The sequence below is a fragment of the Rhea pennata genome, chromosome 15 (assembly GCF_028389875.1).
Source record: "Rhea pennata isolate bPtePen1 chromosome 15, bPtePen1.pri, whole genome shotgun sequence".
In the NCBI taxonomy this organism is placed as follows: domain Eukaryota; kingdom Metazoa; phylum Chordata; class Aves; order Rheiformes; family Rheidae; genus Rhea; species Rhea pennata.
This window is the reverse complement of record NC_084677.1, coordinates 19,887,881-19,901,290: the sequence shown is the minus strand read 5'-3', so window position 1 is coordinate 19,901,290 and position 13,410 is coordinate 19,887,881. Positions and strand designations below refer to the sequence as shown.

The 13,410-nt window shown below is 36.1% G+C and overlaps 1 protein-coding gene across 9 annotated transcripts in view; it reads right to left on the bottom strand.

The window, feature by feature from the left end:
• The window catches only part of UNKL (unk like zinc finger), a 63,126-nt gene that overhangs the window by 33,764 nt on the left and 15,952 nt on the right, over positions 1-13,410 (bottom strand). For 5 of the 9 annotated variants that reach the window (XM_062588760.1, XM_062588762.1, XM_062588764.1 and 2 more), the window contains 2 exons: positions 11,054-11,138; positions 5,797-5,951 (listed from right to left, as the gene is read on the bottom strand). The exons of 2 other annotated variants lie outside the window; for them this stretch is intronic. In XM_062588760.1, the coding sequence (XP_062444744.1) occupies positions 5,797-5,951; positions 11,054-11,138 (240 nt within the window). The remainder of the gene's footprint in view (positions 1-5,796; positions 5,952-11,053; positions 11,139-13,410) is intronic. 2 more of the 9 variants (XM_062588768.1, XM_062588769.1) reach the window with 2 other exon arrangements.

The window sequence follows — 13,410 nt, the reverse complement described above, 5'->3', positions numbered from 1 at the left end:
TCCTTTTTATCTTCTTCTCTGCCCTTATGCCATACATTTATATCCTATAATGAGAACATAAGAAATTCCCTCTTGGCCCATCCAGGGTAGTATACTGCTATCAACAGTGGCAAGACAAGATGATATTTAGGGAGAATACCTGATCCTCATCACTATGTATGGTCATCAATCAAAATAATTCTTGAGGCAGAGAAAGCAAATGGAGGGTTTTGAGGACCATCTCTTTTCTCTCTGTGAAACTCCTCCAGATCCAGTGAAGACACTCTGGCCCTAAATGTCAACGCTGATTACGGCCCTCTTCCTCTTTGTCCAAGCTTAGAAGAATCATCTTCTCTAGGGCTCAAGGTTAGGTGGACTCCACAGAATCAGTACGATAGATTACACTGCCACTCATTTGACCAGAAATAATTTTTCTAAACCATTAATTCATTCCTTACGGCTTGCTTCAGAATACCCATTAGCTCCTGTATCTTTTACCTTTCTTGTTCTTTGCAATGAGTAAGATGCAAAGAACATTTGAGAAATGTCAAGATATATACCACTAGAAGCAGCCATACAACTTAATGCAGTACTGGTGCCAAAGCAGTAAGTGAACACACATTCCGTATTAGCACGGACTTTCTGGTTACGGCTAATACTAGGCCAAATCTCAGTACTAATGTAAAAACACGTGCAGTAACAGTGTGAGAAAAAGAGTGCAAGAGAGAGGAAAGGAAACTATCAAAGCTTAACTCTTGCTCTTTGATTTTGTAGAATTTATATTTTGGTATCAGTGCTGGTATGAATGGCAATGTCCTCATCGGCACTATTGATGCTAGGAAATTGCCAATTACTAGTCTTGATTTGGGGTTTGTTTTTTTTTTTTTTTTTTTAGTTTTTTTCTTCTTTATTAAGACAGAAGCTCAAATAACAGAAAGCTAGAATTAATACAGTTGCCTCAACTCTGGAGGCAAGATCTTCAACAAGATCTTTGTAAATTTCTCTACAAATATAACTTGAGATCCATGGCATTTGATTTTCTGAGTGGGGGATAACAAGGCTCAATAGATTAAGTACTTTTCAGGGATGTGTCCCCCTTAAAGACATAAATCTGCTGTTCTAGCTAATCAAAGACATAAGCTTACCTGGGAAGGACACAATTCAAATCCTAAGAATTTAGTCTACCTTAACTAAAAATGGGTACTTACTGACATTCTGTACTTTACAGAGGCTCAGCTGCTGGGTTGGGTATTGAAATAGATAACTTTTTAAAATATCCAGTGAAAACTTCAACAATACAAAAAACAACGAAGAAATGGTAACATATACTCTTACTCAGTGTGAAGCTCAACTAAACACTGCAGCCAGATAGATTTCATACTCTCTCTCACTTTCACAGCAGTTACAAAATAATTTCTTTTTCACCTTAGTGTTTTTGCTCAAGGTGACAATAGGTCGTCTGAACATTTGTGAAACACCACTATTCCATAGATGCCAAGCTTGCCCTAACAAGGGTCACATGCTCCTAAATGTAACCACACAGAATTTCACCTCTTAGATTCTTACAAAGCATTAGATTATTTCTCAATATTCTTCACTGGACCTAAACTGCTTAGAAAACAAGCATACAAAACATTCTTCCCCTTCATTCCTGCCTACTCTAGGCCTTTGTATACAGTTGAACTTCTACAAAGAAACAGAACTACAATATATATAGTATTTCCCATGAAAATGGCTGCTTCATGAATTTGCTGATTTGTGTTATATTCTGTGGCTTTAAAAAATGTCCTTCTACATCATCTACATTTGCAGCAGGAAGATGACAGGAAGAGGAAGCATATAGGCATTTTTAATTAAGATGCAAAACTTCCTTCGAATTCACATAATTTCTTTTCCTTCCTACACCCCACATTATATGAGAACACTCCAACATTAAAGGAAAAAAAAATCATCATCATTGTTCAGATTTGGACTATGTGCACATGTAATCAAATTCAACTGCAGTATCACAATCGAATGAACTATCACCTACCAACTGAGAGGGGTACCTGATCATGTGCACTTGCTCAATCCATCTTAGTTATGATGTAAAACAGACTACTTCAGGCTTCATGAAGGCAGCAGAATGTTAACATTCCACAATCAGGATGGGCTAAGAAGGCACAGTGTTCATCACCACTGAGCTGGCAGGTACTGACTTGTTAACTATGGGAATTCAAACATGTGATCAGGCACTTAAACATCCTTGATAAACTTGATAAAACAAAGATGGTGCTGTTTATCCTATCTTCATTCACTGTAATCAATGTATATGATATGCAAATATTAATTCTTTTAAATACATCATGGGCTCTAGGCATAATGACATCATGGTCAACATTTCTCTCCTTTTACTCTTCAAAGAAAACTGATTTCTGGCCTTAATCTAGAAGGATAATATAAATATCCCATCATTTATAAAGACAATTAATCTTTGATGTATCTTCTTTCATCTCCAAAAGAAGTAAACAACTTTCCCTATTAATCTTGTGGTTCCACAAACTTGCACAATGTTTATAGACAAAATTGTATCACGCAGTTAGGCCTCTGCTCTGTATCGTCACCTAACTTAGGTATACTGTAAGGTACTCAGTAACAAAGAGAAACGATGTGTGTAGATGATCAGCAGTACAATCCTAAAGTTTGAGTTAAGCATGCTCTAAGGAGATCTTGATAAATTCATGACTTTTTTTGGCTAAAAAGCTGCTCAAAAGAGTATACGTTTGGCATTGGGATAATAAACGGAAAGTGAAGCAGCTTGAGAAAGAACCACTGTGGTTGTGGTTGTATACACTGAGAAAAGCCAGTTAATCCAAGTCTAATGGCATTCTGAGAAAAAAAAACATGGGAGAAGATGAAGATATCCAAATAAGGGTATGTTAAGATGCAATAAACTTGCAGAATATAAATGAGAATAGTTGAAACAAAGAGATGAAATTTAGGTGAGGCAGAAACTTATGGCTAAGAACGAAGCATATGCATGGCATGCAAAAAAACAGCAAGCCAGAAATGTATTATTTTAGCAAAGGTGTCTGAGTAAAGGGGATTGAATGATGAAAGATCAAATAGTTGAAGATTCATGGAAGGACATGCATGGAGTAATGAGAATGTGATTAAGCGTGGAGAGGTGGCAACAATAACGAAATGCTGGGGCAACACAACAGTGAGAAAGCGAAGAGACAGTGGCAAGTATAAAGAAACAAGTAATGTTAATTGATATGAAAAATGACACTCAAGGGAAATACTGTATCACACTGAATAAACTACGTTGTAGAGGTCAAGTACATTTGGATGATGCATTTGGCAACGAATAATAAAAAGTTAAAATAGTAGCATATAAATGGAAGGGAACTGCAAAGACAGATGAGGAAAAACAGTGCTATCAAAGGTGAATGCTTCGAACCAGAAAGCTGAACATGGAGGTAGAGAAACAGAAAAGTAGCAGCTCTCTTTAGAAATTGAACTCTCACTTACCAAAAAGGCTTAGGAGTAGATTATTTCCCCACTGAAATGTTATGGAAAGATAAAGCAGAGGAATGACTGATGACAATCCAACAGACAACAAGGCAACTTAGATGAACACGTAAGAACACAGTACTGGCAAATTAAAAATCTATTTAAAAAGTTATACAGCCTCCTTCAATCTGGATCACCCAGATTTAATGGACTCATTCTTCTAATTCTCTTCCTTACAGAGAACTGAGGACCTAAGCAACAGATAGTTAAGCAACCGGCTCCTGGTCAGCGGAATTTATGATCAAGCAGAGAACTGATCTCTCAAGCCCAAGATTTGGACTATAACTAAGTCATCCTTTTCCTGTAGAAGCAAACAAAAAGTAAGATTCGCCCACAGTGTACTATAATATGACATATGAAAGAAGTTTTAGAAGATGAATAGGGAGATTTTGTTTTGAAGAAACAAAAGAATTGTGAAAAAGAAAGACTAGTTTCAGCACTAGAAAAACTACTAAAATTACGTTAACTCAGAGCCAGTATCTGACAGTGATGAGAATGAGAATTAAAGAGGGCACAGAAAGCTTATTGTAACAAAGGAAAAAAACACAAACCAAGAAGGAAAACATATTGCTGGGAGAGTGAAAATGGGAGAAGGGAGAAGAGAGAGACAGAGTACTTAAATACTAAAATAAAGCAGGTGACAGCAGATCACGATGGTGAATGGAAGCAAGCAACAGAGCTCAAGAATTAAACATGGAAAAACAGGAAACAAAATTGCTAACGAGAAATCAAGAACTTAATATTCAGAAAACAAATAATGTAAGTGCACCGGACAATTCAGCACATAAGTAATCAACCAAAAGAGAGGAAGAACATTTTGTTAGAAATCAGGAAAAGATGGCCACTTGCAATAAAACTATTAAGTAGAAAGTACAGGAAAAAGTAGAAGCAACTTTTGCACTTTCATACTTGAACAGTAGCACAAGCAAAGTCTCACTGAGTACAGAATGGAAAGTGGACAAAATATTACTCAGACTCCCAATGATTCTCTCAGAAAAATGCCTCTATATGGAAGCAGATTCACTGTGGTTGAAAGGTCTATTAGGACAGCAAGTGTTTTCAACTGTCCCTAAGTCATTAATGACAGGCAAAAAAGCTGCTGGGAGAACAGATGCTTTTGTTCACCTCTCCTGAAAGCTTCAGAAGTATGTGACATTGAACAAAATAACCAGCTGGACCCCAGAGCAACAAGAGTAGCTTCCTAAAATAAAAGGGCAGACCTTTTCTCAGAACTTTATAGCCAGCAGATGTCTGTGTTAGGGACTGAAGATAAAATGTGGGCACACCAGTATCCATACTCTTGATCTGCAGCATAGCAATATGTAGCTACATGAAAGAAATGCAAGAGTTTTAACACCTGCACTATTTATTGGCAATTCTTTTAAAATGTAATTTTAAATATGACCTTTTATTTGGTTTCTAATCAAACAATATAGACAAACACTGCTAGAAATCTAGAACTGAAAAGTCTGTGAACAAATATATATGTAGTTATGACTCTGCACTGCAAATGAGGTAAGAAAAACTCAAGTCAGCAGAAAACAATAGAGATGTAACTATCTTAATATATTATTTTGTAGTACACACAGAATATATATTACCTACCTACCAAATGGATCTATTCCAACTGATATTGAAGGAAAGATTAAGAAAGCTCTAGAGTATATCTTTTTCCTTCTTCTCCCACAACCTTGGTTGATAAATTTTGCTGATATAGACTATATTACTCTTACATTGAATCACCTATCTGCTACCAAACTGCACATACTGTATCATTGTAAGAAGCTTTAAGAATAAAGTATGTTAGAGTGGGACTTAAACTCATTCCTAATGTTAAAAAGTTAGGATAAAGAAGAGAGCTGGAATCAGGCAGCATCTTTCATGAATGAAATCTTTCCTAAAGAAAAAACAGACATGTAAATTCACGCTGTCCTGTGATTATGTATTTGATTAACAGAACCCTTTAGTGTAATCATACGATGTTCCTTATTGTAGCATTCAACATACTGCATCTAAAGACAAAAAAATGAGGAAAGAAACATAAGTAATACATAATGAAATCTGGCAACCAGGGAAGACATTCCATTAGGTTTTAGAACCAGTTAAGTATTACTGTCTGACATTTACTGTAGCTGTGATATTTTTTCTCTTTTGTTTAAGCACACAGAAAGAAAAAAAAACATGTTTGAGAAACAAAATAAACAATTATATATTGGCACAGTGATCATTATTAGTAACTTTTCCAGAATTATTTACACTTACATTTCCAGACTGCCCACTGTTATTTGTAATGCTGTTTGTGGAGTTAAGACTGCTGCTCCATTCATTTGCAATTCCTATGCTGTCTGCTGAAAACAGGTGAGCGCCTGGCTTTGACTGACAGCCAGTTTGCGGTATGACTACATTCATGGTGTCCTCTGTTGAAGGAATCCCCAACAAATTACACACAGATTTCATATTTAGCTGTGTGAATTTAACAATTACATACCTAATACCAAACACAGCACCTATTACATGGAAACATCACACATACACACACAAAAAAAATCTTTTTTGGTAAGAAAAAATATAAACATAAAGAAAGGCTAGGTAAAAAATAATATAATTCACTATTATGTATTTGTGATTACTAATGAATGCGAACTGCCATAGTGATACTCATTTACTTGCTCCATCAGAAGTTGGTGGGAGATAGATCCAAGATTCAAATTCCAATGTTTTAAGGTCTTCTACATTTTATTTTCCAGAATCTCTACAACACTCAGGTTTAAAGACAATATTTTTAGAACTCCTGACTGGAAAGGTAACAAAGACATCATAATTACGTTTTTTTTGTTGTTGTTGTTTTTTTTCCTCTCAGTCTAAAACCATCTGACTTAATCCATAAAACAATGTGAAGAGAATCTGGGGCTTCTGCTATTTAACTTGAATAACAGCCTTTGAGAAAGTTTATTATTAACTTAAAGATAAACTGTAACCAATTAATCGCTAATTTTCATACCAAAAAAAATCAGGTCAAGGTAACTGAATATTACTTCTCAGTTTCCCAAAGGCTACTTCATTAAACTATTAAACATTTCAGATATTTGACTCTTCAGTTGTGTAGTACATTAAGGAGATTTAGATTTTTGGTTTTATAGAGGCAAATAATGAGTTAACAAAAAATGTTTATTTTAGTACCAATTACAGTTTATTACATTCTCTCCTCATAATCTACGCATACAGCACATCATAGTAAGAAAGTCAGGACTGAAAATGAGATTTCATCAATTCTTAATTGACTCTACAGATACTGCAAGATTTTTTTTCCATCTCTAGCCACTACTGCATTGCTGAAAGGGTAATAATAAACTATATTTAAAATTCAAATATGAGTGTTTTTGTATTACACAAAGTGAGGTGTTTTGATAGAGTGCACAAAAGTACAAGCTATAGTAATAAAAAGGATGGGAACACAAGACATGTAGACATCTGTCTTCATTGGAGATATCATAGCTGAGGATTGTTTCTAACGATGGGTGGGGGGGGGGGTTGTACCTAGCATTTGATTTACCACAACTCCATGCCTTTTTACTATATGATCAAATACTTCGGCAAATATTTCCACTATAATATAAAGTAAGAAAACAGGGAATTGACACACAAAAGAGAAAGGAAAAAAACTTGTAATAACTACCACCATGTACGGAAGTGCACTCCAGCCACATGCAAAAGAGATATGTAAAAGGAAACACTAAGGATTGCAAAGAGAATGTCACTAGTCCCCTGCTGTTTTTCTAACGGGATGAGTATGCAAAGAACAGTTGGGGAAAACAGAAACTGATGGACTTACCTAAAATTTACTCTCACTTTCCCTAAATACCATCTCATTGGATACCTACTTGCCCAGATCAAGTCCAGTCAATCATCATACTCATGCAGGAAAAGTGCTTTTTGATTCACACTATCTTATAAAACTTCATTAGCTTTCTTTCCTTGACCCAACCACATATCCCTTCAATATTTTATAAATGAATGCAAGTAGTCATACCACCCTTAAAAAGAAATATTAGAGTGCCTTCTGAACATCTCAAAAGAGAAATAATCGCTCTTTTGTCTTTCAAAGGCATATCAGAGAAAAGCATGATTAATTTTTGCCATTTGGCCTATTGACAGAAAGTCAAAGAAGCACTTTAAAACCGGAATCTATGTTCCTACATCATTCTAATTCTTTGCAACAGTGAGCATCATAGTTTCTGTCCAGTTGCATGAAAGTTACAAACTCAACAAGCAAGCCTCCCCCAGCTTAACTTTATTTTCTCAGCAGCCTACAACTATTGTAGGAGCTTGCAACTGATGGAAAAGCAGCAGTCTCACATCATGGTCTATCTCAAGGACATTACTGAAGCACGTGGAGATTAGGATAGCACCCTCAGAAAAACCTTTAACTATCCACTGCCAGTGTAGTGATATTTCAGGTACTGCGTATCAGTATCTGGGATGATATGCAGAAATAGGACTGTATTCTTTATGAGACAGAGCTTTTCCAGCTACATAGTCGCCTTAGAATTTGCACTAACAAGGCTTGGATCTTATGAGAGTCACTGTGGCCAGTTCAAGTTTGGTCTGAGGAATCTACTCTTTCTGAAAGTCAACAATGAGTAATTTTTTTTTCATTCTTGCAATCATGGCACAAATAGAAGAGAACAATCTTGGACCAACAATTTGAAGGCAGATGCCTTAAGTAATAGAAGTTATTATACAGGAGGGACATTCTTTGCTAATTCTTGACAGCAGAACTTAAGTCTGCTCTTTTTTTCTGTTTCAAAAGAATTTTTTTAAGGCAGTAAAAAACAGACACGTAAGTGCCACAAACAGGTGTTTATTATTTTAAGAGCTTGCTAGCCACCCCAGCCACCCTCTCTTTGCAAAGGGTGTCAGGGAAATATGTCAGAACCTAGCCTTTCTTTATTTTTCAGAATCAGATGCCCTTTCTCGCATCACCAGAAAGTGTCTTTGGGACTGCACTGGACTTGCAGCTTCAGTCAGTGGAAAAATACCAATGAATGAAATTTAACAGACAGCATTATCTGCAGCTAGGGCCTCAAGGGAAAATCAGTCTGGGGGAATAGTAAAATTCCCCATGGCCTTCACAAAGGAGTGAGAAAAGGGGGGGGGAATGTCAGTTCATTCTGAAGAAGTCACTGAGGGAAGACCAGAAACATTACTGTAAGAGTGCGTTATTCCCCAAACTTTCACACAAAATGATAAAAGTTTGAGATACACACATGAATGGTGGGATGAAAGTTACAGTATTTGTTCCACACAAATAGGGCTTCAAAGAGACTAAAGCGTAAAACACCACACAAGCTGGGGTTTAAAAAGTTCCACAAATCAAATGTTACATGCTTTTCACACTGATGATAAACTCCACAGCTGTGAAGCCATTTTCTCCCCCTCATTGTTATTAAAGAAAGGTCATCAAGCGTTTCTTCCCGTGATCACAGCAGAGGAAACATCAGAGCTGCTGAACTTAGCTTTAAGCTGCTGCCAATAGCAGAAAGACAAGCGTGGAGGCAGTAAAGCAGTATCTAGCTTTTGACGGACTGTTTAGATTCCCAGAGAGACAGGGGATAGGTACTGCTGCAAGATTTGAAGTTCACTTGTCAAGATTTCCTGATCACACACTCTTAATTCTAGTTGATACAAATCAAAGACTGACACAGCACATTGGCTGGCCTTAACAAATCTCTTCTGATGGGCATCACAGCTCTGTCTAATATGCAGATAAACTTACGCTGCTGTATGTTGAATTAGCACTACTAACATGGTTCAAAGTCTCAGGAATTCTCTTCAAGAGTTCTGGAAATTTTTAAAGAGTACAAGAGTCTATCCTAAGGAGTAGAAGAAAGAAGGGAGAAGGATTAGCAGCAGATTAGAAAGATATCCCATAGGGAGAAAAAATATTAACAATTTTTAAAGTTTCGACTCCCCTTCAGCACTCTTCTACAGCTTCAATCTGTACAAGCCTTAACTTTTCCTTAGAGATGGAACTCTTTTTCTTGCAATTGTCAGGGAAGGCTTCCTGGAAGAATGATTTATCTTATGGGAATCAAGTGCCAACTGGACTGTTAAAGATACTAATGATCAAGACACATATGAGAATAACAAGATGAGAGATCCAAAAAACTTCAGTCTCCTAGAGCACTGCTGAATATACCCACTACACCACCCATGCTGGAGAGACAGGAGGGGAGACAGTATTTGCTATGCTCTAATGAGCAAAACAAAAGAACTGTAGTCTTCTCCCACAAGAGTTTTGTAGTGTGTCAGAATTATACCATGCTGCATGTTTGCTGTGAATTTCTTAAAAGCATATTCCTTAAGCTGTTCCAGGAAAGAAAAATACTACATCATGGAAGCTTCTCAGAGACTAGCACTGTGGGCAGCAAGAATGTTATTAGGCATGCCTTCACCAAAAGTCTTCTAGGTGACAAGTGACAGAATAAACAGTTTTACAGAACATCACATTTGCTTAGACAGGTTAGACAAAGAGAGAAAATTGCCAATAATCATCATGACAAAAATCACAAATAGTTGTTGAACCATAGAAATTTAGAGGTTCCCAAAACTTGTAGGGTATCTTATCCCTCTTTCCAGCTCGTATAGCAGCAGACAAATAGCTGGGACCAGATTTTAAGTTATTTTCTTTTCAAAGAACAGATTTTAGGTTTTACTGATAGAATAAGCCTTACTGTTAACATACCAAACAAAAACTACAGAGGCAAAACAATAATTATTACATAAAAGAAACAAGAAATACAGAAATTTGTTGGAGTCTGCCTTGCATCACAGCTGAAAGAAGGCATGAACAGTTGTTGTAACAACTTCCCTTGTACATTCTGGAGAGCAGGAAGGGTGCAGGGGTAGCCAAAATTGATAGTAGTATTAAAAAATATCTGATGATGGATACCTAGAGTGAATCTGTGTAGATGAATACTGAAGAACTGTGTGTTCTCTTGGGAAAAAATGGTCCCTCTTCTGCTTTCCTAGGCATAACAGTTTGAGTTCAGTGAAAATATAAGATGGTTATGGAGGAAAGAAAAGGAGAGCTGATATTATGTTCTTGGACTTCTTTATTCAGGGTGATGAAGGCCTTAGTCCTGCAAATACTTGCAAGCACTTTTAGATGAAAAGTATCCTGTAAGTTTCAACGGGACAGCTAATAATATATTTATAAAAGTGAAGCAAGTGTGTAAAAATTTGCAAAATCAAATTCAAAAAGTTGCAGGGACAGGCCGCACTTGTAATGAAAAGCACCTTCCATTTTTACTGCTGCTGCAAATCTGATGAAAAAGTAGCAAGCTCCTGTACTAATATTCTGTACTGGAAACTATGGAATGAATTTCTAAAAACAACTGACATCTAATATCTTTTATGCATTAAAAGTAACGATTTTAAGTTGCTTGTGTTACTGATGCTTAGAAATGATGGTGCACTTTTATGAACACTGATACAAAATAATAGTTCTCTTACTTACTTTCGACATGTGCAAATGCACAAAATGGACCACGTGGACAGTAACCTGTTTGGCGCATGTCATTGCACTTTGTAGATTTATAAATCTAAACAAAACAGAAGGGCAGTTAACCTAAATTTATTTGTTACAGAACAGAAAAATAGCTAGAAAAATTAAAAATTTTAAAGGAAAAATACTTAATAACACTGTGTATTACAAGGTTTTCTCAAAAACTTCAGTTCTAATAATTTTAAAAAAATCAACTAGAAGAGCATAGTTTTTTTAAAAAAGAGAAAAAGAGAATCTTAACCCTTTTCTTTGCAATAATAAATATTAACAATAATATTTCAGAAAAACAGTTTTTAAACTGCTCTGGTTTTCTTTGTAGTATAGAAACTGCTGATCTTTGTATCTCACAAGACTGGTAGGAGGGGCTAACACACTGTTTTGTAAGAACAATATTAAGAATCTATTTAAGAGCCATAGATTCTCTTGAGAATTTAATTCTGTGGATATGCAAGTCTATGGCAAATAGTACAAGGATCCTTTTTTGTTCCCTAAACCTTGGTATTACGGTCTTTGGCTCTCAAGAATCAGCTGAGTGAGTCATGGCTTGATAAATAAAGATTCCCAGTTCAGAATGACACTTCTGCATACGCTGTGTAAAGAAAATGTTTTTCTTTGACTTCTACCTTAGCAAACATGTAAAATGAAACAATTCATTCAAAAGCAAAAACTAATTCTGTACGCTCTTTATTTTAGAGCAACTTAAATATCTTACAATTCAGAAATAATCTTGAATTCATGTTGAAAATTTAGTTGCTACATTTACTGCTAGCTCATGCATAACAACCCAAAGATCAGCTAGCAAACCAGAGTAAGATTCTAAATCACAAATTTGTTACTGGTGCTAATTGTTCTACAAATAATTTATTTTTCCTTGAACACCGCAGAAGAGACAAAACATCCATGCTGCAGAGAAGTTTTCATCGAATCTACATAATTTACAAACGGAACAGTGCAACTGATTTTTGCATCTTTCCCCCAATTTCACTGGGAGCTCATATGCATTGAAAAAAATGAAGGGGTCATTGGTGGATACCATATCTGAACCATGAAATGAAGCTGAGTCAGTCCTTTTTTTTTTTCCCCTGCTCTATGATGATTGTTAAATAGAAAACCTCACTGCTGTATACACTACACTTACGATGCAGAAGGGGAAGAAGGGACAAAAAAGGAGATGCTCTCACTTCCAAATTGTTTCAAAAAAATACGTAATTGGAAATTTAGTTTTGTGTTCCTGGCCTCACAAAATAACTTTCCCGATCGCATGAGCTACACAAATGGTGTGGAGTGCCTTCTGGTAAAGACACGGCTAGAAGAAATGATAGCTTAGATAAAATAAAAATACTATTGAGGATGAGCTGGCAGTCCAGTATACACTTCCAAGACCAAATCTGGTGAGGGACACATGCCCCAGTAACATGACAGGATAGACAGCTAACTCAAAGAACCAAATCATTACAGAAGACTAGCCTTACAGCTATAGACAAGAACACAGTTGCTACTTATTAAGACTAAAATCCAGTTATTCTTGAACGTGATAGCCAGGAGATTTCTGCAATAGTCACTGAGCCAAGAGGCAATGACAATATACTTTATCTGAATTTGGTAAAAACGAAGACATGAAAATATTCAATAAGAGAAGAAAACGTTTGATAAAGTGATTATAAATTCAACTTAAATTAAAAGATATACAAAAATAAGGCTGTATCAATGTTCTTGATTTTGAATGAGTAGACTGAGAAAGGAAGGCAACTGGTTAAGATCATCAGGTAGACTGAATCTCATTATGAACTGAATAAAATGAGCATTTTGAATCCTCAAGGCAAAAGTGCAAAAGCTGTATGGAATTTCCATTCTAAGCATACAACTGGATGAAAGCCAGAGCTGAAGCAAAGCAGGGAGAGCATCACAGGGAATGAAGCGTAATGAAAATTCCTCCTTTCAGAGGAGGCATGTTGCTAATTTCTGTGAAATTAAATGCTAAAGCTAAAATTAGTGGAGATGAATAGCCATATCCCCCTCAAGCTGCTTTGATTTCCAGTAAGAATTATGTTCAATACTACAATATTATGTTCAACACTACAATAAAGACAGCACAGCTAATGGAAATAAGCAGACCGAGATGACTACAGCTAATGTAGGAGCAAAATCGCCTTCAGATCAGGGAGAGGAAATGAATTAGAAAGTTGGCACCTCAGAATTTTTAAAGAACTGGCATATAACACTGAGGCAGTTAGCAAGTAGTTTTATTAAATCTGTCACATTAGAAGTAGTACGTATGACTGAGGTAGTGGATACAACATATATACACA